At 36.4% G+C, this 19,573-nt stretch overlaps 1 protein-coding gene across 1 annotated transcript in view; it reads left to right on the top strand.

Annotated features, from left to right (window-relative positions):
• KCNN2 (potassium calcium-activated channel subfamily N member 2) overlaps positions 1 to 19,573 on the top strand; it is a 75,262-nt gene that overhangs the window by 10,616 nt on the left and 45,073 nt on the right. The window contains exon 3 of the mRNA XM_071581243.1: positions 10,431 to 10,849. Coding sequence (XP_071437344.1) covers positions 10,431 to 10,849 — 419 coding nt within the window. The remainder of the gene's footprint in view (positions 1 to 10,430; positions 10,850 to 19,573) is intronic.

Raw genomic sequence — 19,573 nt, 5'->3', positions numbered from 1 at the left:
AATGGAACCAGATGAGAAATTTAGCAGTGTGGCTGTCAACTGGTAGACCATTCTTTCCTCCTGTCACTTGACAGTTGGAAGGAAAATAAAAAGGCAGGCATGTTTTTCTTATATCCAGTCTGTGATCAGAGATGTCGGCTTATCCCAAATTAATGATTCTCGCATTTTAACTTTTCTGTGTGTATTGAGGCTGGTACCATCCTATGTTAATTGCTGAACATCTGAATTTTTGCTGCCGTGGTCTGTCCCACTGAGCACAAGAGTTGTGAAAATAAATCTTTATAAGATAGCGATGATAAAGAAGTTGTCAGCAATCAGTGCAAACTTATTTCGTGTATTTGATTTGCAGACATCTTTGAAAACCCAATATCTTTGAGGACGGAGCATCTTACATACTGTAAACTGGACAGATTTGATAAAGCTGTAATATTCAAATAATTAGTGGGCAACAAAAAGAACTTTGTGTGCTAAGACATGTACTAAGATTATTTTTCTTTCCTGAGGAAGCAGCTGCAGTCATAATTAGTAGTGATCAAGTAAAACAGTACTTTACCTATAAAGAAATACAGGTAAATGCCTCACAGTTTTACTTGCCAGGATGAATTACAGAGGCATTTCTTGCAGGAATCATAGGATCATTTAGGTTGAGTAAGACTGAATGCCTCTAAACACTTGGCATTAATGTGTGACTATGTTTATTAGGATTTTTAAATACACAAGTACTTCTAACTCTATTTCACTTTTCCTTCTGCACAATATATTCTCCCTTATTTAAGTGGTCATGCTCTAGGGCAACAAATACTTAGATTTTGTATTTCTGTATTTGGAGTGGTTTTGAACATACACTTGAATGGAGTTCTGATTAAACTGTTTCTGAGACAATAAAAACACATACAGGGATTTTATAACTCCTGTGATGGTGATGTTCACTCATCCTTATTGCTCAAATAAAAATGTAATCACGTTTTTTTAATTAAAAAAAAAATCAAACTTATGCAAGTACTTGAAGTATTTATGTTGTAAATAAACACTAAAGGAGGAACTGAAAAGACCGATTCTTGTGTATATGTTTCCCTACCAGTCATTCCTTAAAAACAAGTTCCTTAGTTTAGAGTCACTCTTGTACTCCTTTGGCAGAATTAATGATTTTTTCACCTTATCTAGCCTCAGATTCAGTGTTTCCTCCTTTAATTTCCGTTTACCATGCAAAAATATTGCAAGTTTCTTAAGAAAATGCATCCTTCTTTTTAATTGGTTCCAGTTTCCCCAGGAGCAATGAAACTGAGCATCCCTGAAGAGAGTGAGGCTTCTCTCACAGTGGCAGATGGCAGCTGTTTTGGGAGATGGTGTTTCTTTGTGCACTGATCTGTAGAACAAATTATTTTTAGTACCTAATGAAGAAAAACAAATTCTAAATGAAGAATTGTAAAGTAATTATTTAAAATTAACCACATAAATATATTGAAATGTAGATAACTTTCCCCAACAAATTTTGATTCCACCCGAAGAATATAGTATCAGAGTTACTTTATTTCTGAGGTACTTGAAATGGAGAAAAACATAACACAGACCATTATGTTTCTTAGTAAATACATTCTAATATTTAGTTCTGCAAAACAGCAGTTATTTTGTGGAAAGATGTGCTATGTTCTTCATATATGAAGTTTTGGAACTGCTGCTTCAATGCAAAACTAAAATCGCCCCTTACTTTGAAGTCAGCATTTCCATCCTCATACTGCCAAAGTTCAGTATCATAGTTGAAGCAGACCTAAAAGACTAGAAGAAATTTTTGAAGAGTTTTTTGTTGTTGTTGTTAGAGATAATTTTATTAGCCTGGTTGTTTGTTCAGTGTGGTCATGTGTTTATATTTGTGAAAGTGAACCTGAGCAATCCATTTTCTTGCATCTTTCCCTTTTAGATGTAGTAAAGCTGGCATAGTTAATGTTCTGGTGCATTCTTGCAGCCTGGAGAGTGAGCCAGAGAGGCCAGCAAAAGCAAAGCAGCATGCCTGGCAGCTGGTGGAAGCTGAACTCTCTGAACAAGTTTTAGTGTGGCTAGGTTAGGTTACATGCTGAAATGTTTTCTGATGCTGGCTACATGTCAAAACCCTTGCTCAGTCCTTAGGTTCCTGGGTGGGAAGGGATGGGAAAGCTGATACTGAAAACTATGTATCTTTTTCATCCCTTCATCTCTTGTCAATTGTATGAACTGCTGTTGTGAATTGCTCTGAAGCATCTAGTGTATTCTTTAGTAAACTATGTAGTAACATACATGTTCTTTTTATTTTCTCTTTCTACCTTGCTTTTTAAATGACAGAATAACTATTAGTGTGGAAAAGATTAATGCTATTTTAGTGAACTGGTCACATTTTCCCAGTTTGTATGTTTATGCAGGAGAACTATCTCAAATCACAGAATTGTTAGGGTTGGAAGGGACCTCTGGAGATCATCCAGTCCAGACCCCTGCCAAGGCAGAGTCATCTGGAGTAGGTTACACAGGAACATGTCCAAGAGGGTTTTGAATGTTTTCAGAGAGGGAAATCCATGACCTCACTGGGTGGTGTGGCCTGGTCCAGTGCTGTGCCACCCTCAGTGTAAGGAAGATGTTCCTTATGTTGAGGTGGAACTTCCTGTACTTTATTTCCATTGCTTCTCATCCTGTCACTGGGCACTGCTGAAAAGAGTCTGGTATCCTCCCATCCTCCTGTTGACACCTGGGTTTGATATATTTGTATGTATTGATAAGGTCCCCTCTCAGTCTTCTCATCTCTGAACTAAACAGGTCCAGCTCCCACAGTCTCCTCTCCTCATCAGAGAGTTGCTCCAGACCCCTTATCATCTTTGTGGCCTCCACTGGACCATCTACAGTAGCTGCCTGTCTTTCTTGAACTGTGCAGGCCAGAACTAAACACAGTACTCCAGATGTGGCCTCACTAGGGCCGAGCAGAACAGGAGTATCCCCTTCCTGGACCTGCTGGCCACTCTTCCCAATGCATCCTGAGACACCATAGGCCCTTCTGGCTCCCAGGGCACACTGTTAGCTCATGGTCAACTTGTCATCCACCTGGACTCCTAGGTCTTCTCTGCAGAGCTGTTCTCCAGTAGGTCAGCCTCAAACCTGTGCTGGTACTTGGCATTATTCCTCTCCAGGTAAAGAACCCTACACTTGTCTTTATTGAACTTCAATAGGTTCACTCTGCCCAGCTCACCAGCCTATCAAGGTCCCATTGAATGGCAGCTCAGCCTTCAGATATACCAACCACTTCCCCCGTTCTGTCCCTTCTCTGTTTTTATTATTGTACATAAGTTATATTCAGACCTTTGTTAAGTCATGCTTCTTCCGTATTTGCCTGGAGAACACTATTCACTATTGACAGTCAAGCCAGGTACAAAACTTTTGGGAACATCTGATGCTGGATGGAAGCCATCTGCAGGCTGTAACTTCAGGAGCTTATTCTCATTGCTTTTAAGCAACTGGAGGAGGTAGGATCTGGCATAACAAAATAACTATTGAATTAAGAATATTTTTAAAATTAAGAAATACCTTTCATAGACATTGACTGAGTAGAAATTCCTGATTCAGCCAGTTAATTTGAGTCACTTACTGGTTATTCTGCTGAATATCTGAAATGAATAGAGTAACCCTGAGTGGTGAACTTTGTTTAAAGGTTCATAAAAATTCCTATAACTAAATATCCTTCTGTTAGTTACAGATCTGAGGAAGCTCAGCTGTGATGATTCAAGCACGAGTCCAAACTGAATGATGCTATGAGGTTGTCTTGTGAAATACCTTTTTGATAATGAAAGTGAAAAAAGAAATTTGGTTTCACATTAATTTTGTTTACAATCAGGTCTTTCTATTAGTAATAGTAAGCTAATTGTCTAATTACTTTGATTTTTTTAAAATGCTGATAAGCTTGTGAAGATGTCTTGGTTTGATCTGTGATTATCTCTGGAGGTTGTTCTTCTTCATAGCATTTGCGAAGAAATCCTGATACTTTGGGATGACTTTTTCTTTCTTTGTAGTCCTTGGATTTCAGTTCTTAGTACTATTACTGGCATACAAAGCTAATGGTATTTTCAGAAGCATCCCGCCTTCTTTGGTCCCTGGAGCACGTATATATATATGGACAGACCTATATGAAATGAAATTACATACATCCCAGTAATTGCTCAGTGCTGTAGTGGTCCTTTGACATTGTGTGCTGCTGAGGGGTTAACATCATAAGTTCATAGTTACTTGAGATAAAGAGTTGAACTGAAAATCTGGCCAGCACCATTTCAGAATATTGAGGGATGCTTCTGAATATCTTCAGAGAGAGAAAGTTATAGAAAGAATAAGTGCCAGTATGTCGTTTAAGCCAGAAGGGAAACATGGGTAGGCAGAATTTAACTTTGTGTGCTCCTGCAGATTTTAACCCTATGTTAGTGTATTTGATCATAAATTCCCTTCTATCTAAAATAATCTCTGTGGGTTTTTTTGTAATAATGATCTGAGGGACAGAGACCGATAAACTTGTTAAGAGCATTATTTAACACATCCCTGTTTTCTGAAATGATTATGGTTATGTGTGACCTGTCAGAGTAACCAAGATGTATTGTTCACATGTGTTTTAATGTGACGTTTTTGATACTACACTTCTGAAAATATGGTTCCCAAAGTCTATAAATGCTCTGTGCCTCTTTTACACATCCCTTCCTGAGATAGTATTTTTTAAATGTGTGCAGTATTTGAGAGAAGCATTTTCAGCCTGGTTAGCCACTAGGACACATTAACAGGAAATTTGCTTTACATGCATTGATGTACAGTGTTTATAGCAAACTATTAGTAATTTTAAAAAACTAATATTGCACAGAGATGCAAAATTTATATAAATAACATTTTTGGTGCTGAAAGTAATTAAAAGATTTTTACAATCTGCTGTTTAAATTGGCATGTTTATAAGCAGGAGTGGTATATGTGTGTATGCATGTATATCTGGAAGTAATAGAGCAGTCTAGCTCCCTCTTTTGAGTGAACTAAGCGTGTTTCGCTTGGTAGATACCTGTACCCACAAATCTTTGTGTATCCATTTCTTATGACCTACTAGAAATTTTGACTTCAGCTCTGGAGGTGAGAAGCACTCTGGCAAACATAAGATAGCTAATTCTTCATGTAATTTTGTGAGAAAAGATACTATTTGCCATGTGTGCTTTATATGTGCTTTTTGCCTCATGACTTTACATATGCATTACACACACTAACGTCTCTGATCTGTGGCATTGTATTTAGGATGAGGAGTCCAGCAGCTCCTAGAAACTCCTGTGGGCTCTCCAAGGTCAAGCATAGGCCTTTAGGTAACTTACAGACCATTGGATTACATGCCTTCTGATGATGTAAGAAGGTCATTTTCATCCCCTAGTTGGAGGTAACTCTGTAAAGGCCTGAGATATCAATCTCCCATCACCATATGGTTTTAAATCATTTTTACTTAAGGGGTGTTGTGGGATAATAACTTGGCTGTTTGAAGTAGTGAGACAAAAGCAGTATCTTCTTCCTTCCTGAGTACCATAATGACTTTTTTTTTGTTGTGTAAATGATATTTTGGACACTCCAAACTATAGAAAAATATCTGGTCTAAAGTTTTGGTAAGTCAGCAGTCCCAGGGGCTATGTTTTGCTACTCTGAATCATAGTCCCATCAGTTCTTTCATAAGGTTTAAGTGGCTCCAGTATACAACCATTTCACATTTTCATTCTTAAATTAAACAATTGCAACAATTTACTTGTGAACAAAGTTGATTCCATTTCTCCAAGAAAAGCTTCCAGGACTCCAGCTGATGCTGCTTTATCACTGTTTATTCCTTCCTTTTTATTCCTGTATTAATGTATTCCCACAGCAGAGTAGCAATACAGTTTTCAGATTTATTGTTTTACCTGTAAAGGCATTTTTAAAACAGGGCTAGTTTCCTTGTCCTTTGCATTCATCGACAACCTGTGATAGCCTGCTATGAATGTTTTGATTTACTAAGGATTTAGAAAATTAACTTCTCTCCTTTTGTTTTTGTATTTGATGGAGTGTCTGGTCCAATTTGTCACTGTATGCAATCTGTCTGCTTTGAATGTGTTTCTTGTTTTTTACATGTGATGTTACATGAATGTAACAGGTTTTGTAAATTTACACATACCTATATAAATATCTATGCTGTTTCATTTATTTTGTGTTTTTAATGTGTGGCATTACAAAAATGTAGTTTATTTGAGGTTAAAGATTGATTCTATGTGTTATATTTACATACCATATACATAAATTACATGCATACATACATTACATACATACATACATAGCATTCATATAACATGAATGCATTACATAATTCCAAATGAAAATAACTTTAGAATTTTTCATACAAAGCATAGACTTAATAAAAGTATACGAGAGTTCTGTATTTGAAGAACCTGGCTATATACTAATGAAGTATTTGCATTAAACACTAAATAATTACAAGAAATTTCAAATCTGAATGAGCATAACATCTGTAACCTTGACTGGAGTTTGTCCTTCTCTGCAAAGTTCAGAACTCAAACCTATAGGAAAAGATTTCTCAGTTTTATTATGTTCTCTTTTTATTGCTAGTATCATTCTCCATTCAAATGGGAAGTAGTATCTTGAAATTAAGACATGGTTATTATAACAGGATTAACTGAAGACATCTAAGTCTGTGTGTACATACCCTTTAAGTTGTGTTGCTCAGCTGTCCTTTCTCTTTTCCATTCATTTATATTCCTCTCTTTCTGAATTGGAAATGTACCTAGCCAAGCACACAGGCATGCACAAATACCTCTGTATCTTCCAAATTAAAAGGGAAACTTGCATTTAGTAGCTTACATAATTGCAAGTATATAAAGTGTATGTGAAATCCTGCACTAATTTCTTTGTAATTTTCCTATGTCCAAACTTAATTGTTGTTCACTTTGTTAGAAGCCCGCACATGCTCTAGAGTGTTTGATATCCATCATAGACACAAAGAATTGTAAGGAAATCTTCCTCATAAATGTGATTTTGAAATGTTAATGTTTTCATGAAACAGAAATGTTTGTTATTGAATCTCTGGTCCATTGTGACTTCTGGTGTTTTCTGCCTTTTATGTTTTCACCTCCTAAATCTCATTATATGACAGCTGAAGATGTTATCACTTTAAAATATTATTCTCCTTAGAAGAAATTAGCACAGCTAAAGTCAAGGGGAATTGATAAAGATGTTCTGTGTCTATAGGCACAACCCATTCCACTGAGCTTTGTGGAGAAATTTCTTTATAAGTAGCATGCTGTTTTTTCTGCTGACAGGTGAATATGTTATCAAGTATGTATTCCATAATGACACCTCAAAGTTTTTTAAAAGCTTGATAAAACCACATGATCTTCTGTGAAAATTATAAGATCAGATTTTAATGCCTGTGTTTAACTCAACATTCTTCTTATCTTTTAAATTGAACTAGTGCTGGAGGTACCATTTTTCTTAAATTGCCTTTCTGCATATGGGATTCATTTTGAAATCTGTGAAGATGGTATGTATAAAGGCAGGAGAAAAGACCATTGCTTTTTTCAGCAGATTTTGAAACTTTATAACATTGCCAGTTTGACATATATTTGATATGTATCTTACAATTGAAATACTGAGATGTATTGTTAATTTATCCTTTTTTTTTGTCAACCCACATAGCATTTGAGAAATGTTCCTTTATATCTATTTTTCAAGCTGGTTTCAGTCAATCTGTATTCTGGATGTTCTAAATACCTGTATCTCTTCATAACTGATATATCACTTCTGTGATCTGACTGACAGCGTTTATGGCTAATTATAAGAATCAAATGCACTGGAGCCTTACCTTACTTGGAAATTTTGGCCCTTCATATCAAATAGTGCTTTTGCTAAGTGCAAACCACCACTGTTTTGGTAAGACATACATACATAAATTGGCCTTACAGTGTGAATTCACATATGTAGTATGCAAAGCTTGCAGAGTGACCACACATAAAAGAAAATGTATGTCTTCACGTGTGTTCATCGAATGCATTTCTTTGGCTTCAACACTGAGTGTCTTTGTCTTCAATGATATTGCAGTGGAGTTAAGAACTATATGTAAGTTTGGTGGCTTGACCTTGGCCAGCTGCCAGACCCCCACCCAGTCACTCTTTTGCTCTCGCTCCTCAACAGAATAGGGAGAGAAAATAAGATGAAAAAGTTTGTGAATTGAAATAAGAATGGGGAGATCCCATACCAGTTACTAGCATTGGCAAAACAGGTGCAACTTGGGGAAAATTAATTTAATTTATTGACATGTAAAAGTGGAGTAGGATAGCGAAAAATAATGGCAAAATCTAAAACACTCTGCCCCACCCTCCTGCCACCCCCAAGCTCAACATCTTCATTCCCAACAATTTTATCTTCTCCTCCATGAGTACAGGAGGTATGGGAAAAGGGAGTCCTGTCCACAGTTCCTTCTTACCCCTTCTTTCTCCTCTTGCTTTTCCTGTGCTCCATTGTGGGTCCTCTGCATGGTTTGCAGCCCTTCATGGTAAATCTGCTCCAGCATGCGTCATCCATGGGCATTAGTTCTTGTAAGGAGAATCTTCTGCAATGTGGGATCTCTGCAGGTGAGGTGACAGTTCCTTCAGAAAACAGACACCTTGCTCTGGTGTGGTCCTCTCCACAGGCTTCAGGAAAATACCTCCTTCATCATGGTCCTCTCCATGGCCTTGCAGGAAATCTCTGTTCCAGTTCCTGGAGCACCTCCTTCCTTTCTTCTCTGACCTTAGCATTTCTAGGGCTGTTTCTCACACTTTTTTTCTCTCACTCCTCACTGCCTGGGCAGCATTTTGCCCTCTCTTAAATATGCTTTCACTGAAGCACCATCAGTTTCATTCGTGAGCTCAGTTATGTCCTGTAGCGCGTGCATTGGGAGAGCGGCCTCTGACCTCTTCTTGCTGGCACCACCTGCAGCCATCCCCAGTACCAAACCTGTCACCATCACAAACTCTAGTAAGATGAAGGAGGAAAGCATAAAGGGATAAAACGAGGTCCACAAAGACATAGCATTTATTTTGGTTTGTTGTGTTCCTTACTATGGTTAACTTATTTCTTTATGTATCAGTTCAACCACGATAAAGTTAATTTGTGGTTATTACTTCTCTAAACAATTTGAATGGGGTAATTTTATGCAAGACAAACCTAATATATTGTGAGGAGGATAGAGTGTGTTTTCAATTGCTAAAAAACATGTACAGAGAAATCAGGCTTGTATTTTTAAACTCCTAAAAGATGGAAAGGGGCAGAGGGCAGTGCAGATGAGTGTTTTTTTTGGCTGTGTATATAGTATTTAGCATGCTGAAAATACTTTTCTTGCATTAGGGAGCACATAGTGTACTTTGCTTCCTGACCCATTTTTTTTTTTGATAATCTAATTTTAAAAATCCTACCAAAGTATTTTTATTTCCTATCACCTATTTACTGAACAGCCTTATTTGATTCAAACTATAGTTAAAGTGATGAGAAGGTCTTCTGTCATTGAGATTGTATCTTCTTTGTACATATGGGTTATGTTCCTCTAAAGATTTGCATATTTGCAAGTTCTGGCATACCTCTGCTCTCTACTCATGGCAAGTATTGTTTGATTAACTATTTGTTTAATAAATCGTCAGAAACATAATTTACTAAATGGTGTGAAATGTTTTAGTACCTTTATTCCTGGGTGGCAAGCTCAAGGTCTTGATTGTGCAACAACCAATACGTGCATTTAATTTTCAGCTACTAGTGAACATCACCTGACTGCCTAGGGTCCTCTGATGTTTGCTGGCCATTACATTTCATGTTTTCACCATGAGATACCATTTTGAGTCTTTGTGCAGTTTCTTATGTAGTTTTGCATTTTACACTGGTCAGTACTGGGGCCCTAAAAACAACTTGGATAGTTCCACAAAAGCTATAATACCACCTTGGCTGAAACAGCAATATGTTGTGCAGGCTTAATATTGCATGTTAGAAACTATTTTTAGTTTGTGATTTAGATATCCATACTGAACACACTTAAATACTTCAGTTTTATGAACTTAGAGTAACCACTGATTTTGAATGTACAAGTCTTAATTGGTCCAGAGCATTTTTTAATCAAAACTTACAATTAAACAAAATATGAGAAATTCTTTGCAAATAATATATGATCATTCAGTTTCATGCACAGTTTTAAAAATAGTGCACGAAAAAATTAATTTTGCCTTAATGAGAGTTACATTTCCTTTCATAGTGATGTAGTAATGTCATTTTCTGAAATGACATATTTTTCCTTTTTTGATGGTCATTGGCCGCTCTGAAAACTATGGTATTTTAAAATGGAATTATAACAAGTTTTGTTAATTATGTACTAAAGTTAACCTTATATTTTATTATTTCAGTTGTTCATGGTGGACAATGGAGCAGATGACTGGAGAATAGCCATGACTTATGAGCGTATTTTCTTTATCTGCTTGGAAATACTGGTGTGTGCTATACATCCCATACCGGGGAATTATACGTTCACATGGACAGCCCGGCTCGCCTTTTCTTATGCTCCATCCACAACAACAGCTGATGTGGATATTATTTTATCTATACCAATGTTCTTAAGACTATATCTTATTGCCAGAGTTATGCTTTTGCATAGCAAACTTTTCACTGATGCCTCATCTCGAAGCATTGGAGCATTAAATAAGATAAACTTCAATACCCGTTTTGTTATGAAGACTCTAATGACAATATGTCCAGGAACTGTACTGTTGGTTTTTAGTATCTCATTATGGATAATTGCTGCGTGGACTGTCCGAGCTTGTGAAAGGTAAGATTGTTTTGTTTGTTTAGTTCTTTCTGTCTGTCTTTTACAGTAGCATTATGATTTGATTTCAGTGTTTTGATATAACTTAAGACAGTTGTAATGGGGGGGGGGGGGGGGGAGTTTTTGTTGTTTCTGCCTTGTTTCCTTGGCTGAGGAGCTGGAGGGAGGTGGTTGAAGTCTGGTCCCTCCGGTCCCTGGTGGTTCTCCTGTCCTGGGTGAGATTGTTTCATTCTTGTTCGCTTTTCCTTGAGGTTTTTAATTGTGTTTGTTTTGATTCATTTGGTTTCTTTAGGTTGGGTTGGTGTCTTCCCTATTTTCCGGCTAATCAATCCCCTTTTCTCCCTTTCCCTCTCCCCTGGGGGGTGGGATCCTATGTATTGTGTATACAGTGTGGTTTGTAAATGTTAGTAAACATAATTTATTCTTTTTATTCAGTTCAGTTTCTTTAGAGTGCGTTTCTTTTCAGTTTTTTTTTCCTTTCCTTTGCTGGGAAGGTTCTGGGAGGGGGAAGGGGGGGGCCAGTCCAGGGTTGGCAACAGCCAGGCCAAACCTGCGACAGACGGTGGAGGGGTACCATAAAATGGTTTTAAGAGTAATTGTTGGTATTTTGCATTGATATCAATTTTCATTTATTTTGTTTGTAATATAATTTAGTGAGGATAAAACAGAAAAAACAGTCAATGGAAAATGGGGGTTAGGGGAGAGCTGTATTGTGCTGTAAAAAAAACAACTAAAAAAGAGAAGTTCAAAATATTTTTAAGAAGTTGGTAAAATCACTAATGGAGAACAGGCAACACATGCAGTAATATATATCTTTCTTCCCCTGAAAATCAGAAAACGTGCATTTGAGAGCCAGACTTCCATTCATTTCAGCTATTTTTCCAGCCTGCCCTTACCGCAGACTTCAGTGTAGGTGCAGAATAAATGCCTATCAGCTTGAAATTTAATTTCTCATAGATTTAAGAAAAAAAGAAATTGTCTTCTGATTGGATGGAATTGCTTAGGAATATGAGCTAAGTTAACTCTAAGAAGACAATTCATTTGATTTTCTATGAAAGATTTAATGCCTGGTACAGCTCTTGGATCCTGGAATAGATTTCTCCTTACTTAAACTGAAAGATCATTAATATATTTAAGGGATTTCTGCTACTAGTTGCTGACGGTTTTTTTTTTCCTGTTCCTTTCTGTGGAGAGTTGCTTGTGGCATGTAGTGGATTTAAACCAGCAGTTAAAGTGGCACTCAACTGGTAATGCTTGTGTTACTTTTGTAACTCTTTGCATTACTTTTCAACTTGTTAAAAACATATGATCGTACAAACTCAGTGTGGAAATCATGTTGTTGTAGTTTTCTTGTCAAAATTTCTAGAATTGTGGAATGTAGTTTGTTACAGCAGATGCTTTATATCTATGTTGTTTCTTCCTATTACAGCAAGACTATTAATTTAAGAATGTTCTGAAAACACCATGTTAAGAATGACATATTACAGTTTCAAAACGTTCCCCAAAGTGGCAGGAGAGGAGCACCCTAGATTTTAACTCAATCTGTAGTAGCTGTATTTTAATAAGCATGTTCTTATTTCAGTTGTATTTATCTTCTGTAAGCATCTCCTCTTTGTCTCTTAGTACCATTTTTTTTTCAATAAAATTGCTGCTCAGGAATTCCTGAGTGTGTACTCAGGCATTTCCCAAACTGTCATTTGTGAAGTCACTTTGAGTAACTTCAGCATCCATTGCTATCATAGTTTTACATATAACTGGTGGTGGTTGCTGTTGTTATTTAACATTAAATAATCATTGTATTATTAACTTTTTCACGCATGTGCATTCAAAATAAGTTTATAAAGCTTATGCCTCTTACAGTTAAAATATTAACTGCTGTCTGATATACATTTGTAAAACATATTTATTTCTTTTATATAAAGATGGCAGGACAACAAATTGTAGTATATAATACTAAAAATAAAAGAAACAAAGGCCACCTCACCCGTTTTCTAGTAAGGGAGAGAAAAGACAACACTCAAAGAGTTTCGATTTTTTGAGTTGATTTATATTTAGAAAGTGATGCAATTCTGCATCACTGTGATTTTGGGAGGAAGATTATTTATTTGGTCAGGTAAACTGAGTTCAGGGTTGCAAAAAGCTGAATTTTTCTTTCATGCTCTGCTAAACTAGTCATGGATTTTCCACATTTTAATTTGCAATTGCCATTCTTGAAGTGACTGTAATGGTTTGGACAGTAGACTGGATAGCTACAGACTCCTCTAAAACTGAAACAAAACAAAACTAAAAGCAATTTAAATAGAGAAATGAGCATTAGGAGTAATATATCCCTAGTATAATTACTTTCTGACAGTGGAGTCCATTCCAAGATTATTTTCCTTTACAGTAAAAAAAAACCCCATTCTTCATTTTATGTTTCAAAAACACTAAATGGGACATATTTTAGCTTTGGGAATTAGATACTTACATCATTCATGCTAGTTCCACAGCCACTTTTGTATGTTTTGCCTCAGATTTTTCTTTGTGGAAATATGTGTTTTGCAAAATTAATAGTACTGGTTCTGGGTTCCAGTTACTAATTAGTTCATCAAAAACATATAAACCCATGGCCCACAGAGTACATTCTAAAAAAAAAATGGTTTTGGAAGGAAACCCCTAAACTCCACACACACTGGAGAGCTCTGAACACTCTGCCATCTGCAACTAAATATCCCATTTTTACATAGTTGGAGACAGATACAATAACCATTTATCAGGAGGACAAAGATGGCCGCTGAATACTTTCTGTGCTATGTAAAGATCATAGTCCTTAGAAGATATCTCCCAAGATCATTATGGCTTTGATATGCTCAGTAGTTAAAAGTTTAGTTTCCAAAAATTAATTACTTTCTTCCCTCAACTGCTTTTAAGTTCATTTTTGACTCAGCTCTACCTGGAAGGATTTTTTTTTCAATAGGCTATTTTATGTACAAAGAATGATACTGAAAATAAATGTTATCATAGGAAGGAGTATTTGCTATTCCACTTGACGCTATATATGAAAACATAATGAATTTTGAGAGACTGAAATTAGGAATTTGGTTTGATGAGGGGTGATTTAGGTTCATGAACTATGATGGTGTTAAATGTTTCTCTGCATCACTGTAGCACCAAGCTTGGCAAGCTTCTCTTGCAGAGTAACTTTACATAAAGGTTTACCCTAGTGGTTTTAGTATTTCATCAGTATATTGAATCGTTTAGCTGACCATACAAATTTGAACAAGATAATGGTGCTAAGACATAATAGATTAAAATATTAACATTTTGGAATGGAGAGGAAAGATCTTCATTTTCTTGCACATTCTCAGTGAGGAGGGGAAATCAAAGTAGGCAGTGCCCTTTACTGTGAAAGTTGGGTGTACTCAGCAAAGCTGTTGCTGCTGAATGACAGCCTGATTTTGAGATTATTCTTCAAAGTCAGGATTCTCTTATTGCAAGCTGTCCTGGGAATAGAAAGGGAGATTTGGAAGCACTGCATTTCATAGTGAGGAAGGTAACATGAAAGAGCATCATTGTCCATCTCTCTGAAGACAATCCTGTAGAGACAGGTAATGTGCTGAGCCAGGCAAGTCAACTGTCTGAATAAAGACTTCATTGCTCTAATGGTCATCTGACTGATCACTTGATACACACTGAACTAAGACAGGACATGTGGCTTTCTCTGTGCCTTCATGTCTGTATAGTTAGCTCCCAGAATGCTAATTATAGCAAGTGACACTTTGGGTTGGTGAGCAAGGTATTTTCCAGGATTGAAGTTTAAGGTCATCCGTGAGGGCAGAATGTGGTAGAGATAATGGTGGTGGACAGCCAACTGAGTGTAAATGGGTTGCTGGGGCTGCAGAGTAATTTAGCTGAGGGAACCTGTGGCGAAAAGGTAGGAAAAGCATGAAATGTTGCTGCATACACAATGCTAGAAACTCTTGATGGTTTATTGTTTAAATTTTTATGTCTGTTTTGAGGGGAAGATTATATTGCATAAGTTTTAGTATTTGTCTTCTGATTGCAAGCATCAGTATATTGCTGCCTGTCACATATGCACTTCATAATGAAAACCTAAATTTTTTGTTAGCTCTTACTCAACAGATGCTTGTTTTTCTAACATCTCTGAGGCACATGATCCAGAACACTTATGAATATGTTACTTTCATATATGAATTATGAGCCCTGCAAGCAGATTACCTTTTGTGGTCTCCCATGCAGATCTTGTTACTAAAAATAGCTCTGTGCATGGTCTCCAGTTGTTTATAGCAGTTAAAATAGAAAAGTTTGGTTCCTTAAGAAAAAGAAAGTTAATATATATATCAGCTTGTCATTGAAAAATCTGACAAATTTGCTTCTCTCTTCTGTAGAACTGTCTCTACTGTGAGAAGTGTGCTGCTTTTTAGGTTATGTGGAAGGTAGTCACTCTTGTTCATCTGTTATTTTTTCTGTGCAAAAGAAGAACTTTGTTTTCTGAATGCATAACAATAATGTGCCTGTGTATCAGGACAATATGAACCACATGTCCCCACACTACTTTGCTGTACATCCAGAATAGCTTTTATCACATGCCCAGAGTTACTGTGGATTTGCAGCTGCAGATCTGAAAACAGAATTGGATTTTCTTCTTCCTCAGAGAGAACGTTTTTGGCACCATTTTTGGTTCTGTTTGTACCTCTCTCTAGCTTCTGGCAATGAAGTCAGTTCAGATTGAGTGGTTTGTTTAGTCAGCATTTCTTTCTCCCCTCAGCTTCAGCTCAGAATTCTTTCCTTGTTTTAACAAAAACAAAACAAAACAAAACAAAAAAAAAACCACCCCCCCAAAAAAAAAAAAACAAAACAAAAACAAACCTCAAATAAAAAACACACAGGAAAAGAAAATCTGTCACTGTGAAGGTGAAATCCTTTTTGCTTTCGTTTTCAACAAATAAATATCTGTCTTATTTCTTGGAAATATGATGCCATCACAAAGTTTCCAGTAAAAGCAGGTTACACAGGACAACTGGGATGCAAATGTTAAGAATTCATTTGATACAAGCAAGTGGATACACTGATACTTTCAGTTGTAACTCATTCAGGAAAAAATGTTTCTTAGCTATCTAATTTCCTCTCAGTATGTATTTCAGTTCTTTCCTTGTCTTGAGGACCTTATTTGACATTATACACTGCATGTAGAGTCCCAAGGCCCCACTCCAATGGAAATTGCTTTCAGCATTCTCTGCAGTGCTAATGTGAAGAAAAAAAAAACAAACCAAAATCAAATCAAGACGAAAAAGCCCCAACAAACCAAAAAAACCCAACAAAAACCAAACAACAGAAAAACCCCAAACCATCACCAAAAAACCCCACCCAAGCAAAAACAACTCAAGCCTGGATATTGAATTTTAAACCTATTTTTATCCTCAGAAGGTCAGAAACAATGACATATTTTTATTATTTTCAGTCTCATGACTGTAAACAGATCAAATACTGTTTGTGTATGGACTGTTTATCATAGTTCTTTACCTTCTCTTGGCTCTCAGCTCTGAAAGTAAATGTCCTACTTGCAGTCAGGTTTTTCCAGTGGTGGCAAAAGTTAACTGTTAAATATTCAAAACAGCAGTGAGCAGTGATGACTCATCATCACCCTGACTTGCACCTGTGCTGTGAATGAATGGTTCTCTACCTACTAGGCTTCATTCGTGGTTTTGCAAACTGACTGTAGATTAACCTGTAAATGTTAGGTTACTCTTTTATAATATTTACATCTCAAAGCAATTCATAAGTGAAACCAGATGTAACTGCATTTTCATTGCAATTGTTACCAATAGACATCAGACCAATCATTTTATCAAATAATGAAGGCAACAATGGAGTCCATCATGGAAGTATTTTGGTAAATATCTGACATGCATAACCCAGATCCAAAAAAGAACAATTGATTGAAATAAAAAAATTAATTTTCTAGGTGTATCCAGAAAGCTTAGTAGCTAAATCATGTGTTCTGCTGCTTGAAGGCAAAATAGTTTATGCACATTTAAGGGAGGAAGCATAAGCACCTATTCTAATGCATATGTAGTTTGATTGCTGTTCTTTTAAATTCATGTTTTCCTTTCCTTAAAATAATGCTGTTTGTGTATTCTCAGCAAAATAATTTGGGGAGTTTAAGTATTCTTCAGTCTGTTTGGGTTATTTGAATTAGCCTTATAAATATGGGAAGTAGCAATAACGTGCAGTGACAGTGGATATAGTCATTCCTTCACAAACATCTATCAAGCCAAGATAGATGGATGCTTCTCTAGTCCGAAAAGAGTAGACCCAACTTTGAGAAAGGTAATGTGAAAGACAACAAGCTAAAAAAGAATTTAAAAAAATCTGCTTGCTTACTGAGAAAAAGATTTTGTATATGTTTTTCAGGGTCACCTAACTAGACAAGGAGAACTTTTTTGGGGAGTTAAATTCTCTCTTATTTACAAAGGATTTATAGGTATAATGGCTGTAGGACTGAACAAAGTGGAAAAGTTCATGTATAGTTCCAAGAATGGTGAGCAAAGTGAAAACTATTTCTCTAAATGGAAAAGTCTGAAGAGAGTGAAAATACTTATGGAGGAGTACTTGCCTGCTTCCAAAGACAAAATTTCTTTTTTTTCCATTCATGTTCTATCTGTAAAATGCAATTCAAGGAACAACTTTCATTCTAGTCAGTAAGAATGGTTGTACACACTCCAAATTCTTTCAAATAAGAAAGCAATTTATGGAAATTTTTGTATCAGTACTTCATTACTGGATGCAAAGTTGCATCCTCTGATCCTTGTATTTTTAAATATGTTCATTAATTTTATTCCCATATTTTAACCAACCCTTCAAACTATGCAAAATATTTTGCTTCAAAATGAGTCAAAGCTATCTGCCATAATATGTCAAAGGCAATCCTTGGAAAATAGTCATTCTAATGCAAAAGTCAATTTCTTGTCACTTCAAAGTATTACTTGTTTCTCTGGTAGTTTAATGTGTTTGAATTTTTTTTTGTTTGCTTCTTGGTCTGAGTATCAGGGCACAGTGAGGAGTTTAGTTTATTGTTATCACTTCAGTGCTAAGAAACAGACAATATGCTGACTGAACTCTGACCTTAGATATTGAAGAATTGTTTTTATTGGGAATTTACAATTCTATACTAAAAATTCAAATCTATAAGATCAATAACAGTATAAAGGTAGTGTTAGAGAATGGCACAGTTTAAGGGTGTTACTGATTTTATGGAGGGAAATATGAGGAGGTGCTTTTTTAATATTTTACATGTTCTTTAATTTCCTTTTCTGTGATCCTCCCCTTCTTAAATTGTTGTGTCATTGCATACGGATTTTTTTTTCTTAAATAGTTCAAAATCAGCTATAGTTTTTACTACAGCTGTTCTTGAAATAGTAAATGATCTGCAGAAAATCGGTACTAAGTAATGCAGAGGCATCACACTTGTGGCCAACCTATGCTTACAATGTCTGCATATAATTAACTTATATGTGGGGAGTAGAGCAAATCTTTATTATTGGTAGGTCCCATAGATCTTTACATATTTATAAAGTAAACTAAAAATAAACGGCGGAGAGAAAGGACTTCACCAACAAGGTTATGAAGTTTATAGTGAAGACCTTTTATTTCACACAGCACACGGTTTATATAGGGTTAGAGGTACATCTTATTGGCTAAAAAGGTCTCACCCCAACACCCTAGAACTTCTAATTGGTTAAAAGCCTATCTCTCACAAGTCCAGTGTTTGTATTATCTCATCCTGATGTTTTGAGGTCCATGTCCAGAGATCAGGAAGGCAGTTGAGACGTTCTCATGAAAACATCTGCAAGGAGTGACCATCGCCTAACGGACAAACAGCAGGTGTGTGTCCTTGCAAGCTGAAATATCTGCATGATTCTCATGGAGCTGAAGCAGTTTGGATTGCTCAGAAATTCACTTTTTGCAAGCAATCTCACAACATATTTACAAGTTACTTCAATTTTTATCGGGTAATTTGTTACTGGTTTTTTTATGCAGAGCTGAAAAAGCCTTTAATTGAAACTACTTATTCACATGATCACAGTGTCACCTTCAGTACAGTTCAATTATGTCCCCAAACCCATAATCCCTATGGAAACATTTGATATTTAAACCTGTGGCAAAGTGTAACAACAATTACAGAGCGCCCTGACTGTGTCATGCTGCAGACCAGTGACGAGTGAGGGAGAACGTCCTATCACTATCCCTTTCTTGGTATTATTGAGAATATATTAAGGTTAGAAATGTCATCTTCCTTCTTAGCGGGAGTGGAAAAGGGCACAGTTCTGCCTTCAGGACTTGATCGGTCTTGCTGACTATAAGGAATTAATGCTGCGGGAAATAGGTGCAAACAAACTGAAGTGATGTGTATGGCAGGGATTAGGGAATCTTACCTCAACCTGATACCCTCTTGCATCAGTGTGTGAGAGAGGCATGCTTGTTATGTGCAGCTTTCTCTGAAGAGTCAGGGTAAGGGTTGTGTCTATCACTTGCCTTTTGTTCCAAGAAACTCACCTTTAGTATATCTTCTTTTAAGTGGTTTTATGTATTAAAGGTTATTAGTCAAAGGAAAAGTGTCAGAGTGGTAGAGGAAAACACATTTTGCCTTCTAACTTCATTAGTGGCAGGGCTCTTCCCCATTTTGCTACAAAACCCTAGGCATGCTCATATCCTGATACTAGTCTT

The sequence above is a fragment of the Pithys albifrons genome, chromosome Z, assembly GCF_047495875.1.
Source record: "Pithys albifrons albifrons isolate INPA30051 chromosome Z, PitAlb_v1, whole genome shotgun sequence".
Classification (NCBI taxonomy): domain Eukaryota; kingdom Metazoa; phylum Chordata; class Aves; order Passeriformes; family Thamnophilidae; genus Pithys; species Pithys albifrons.
Note: the sequence above shows the minus strand (reverse complement) of the source record. Positions and strands in the feature narration are given on the sequence as shown.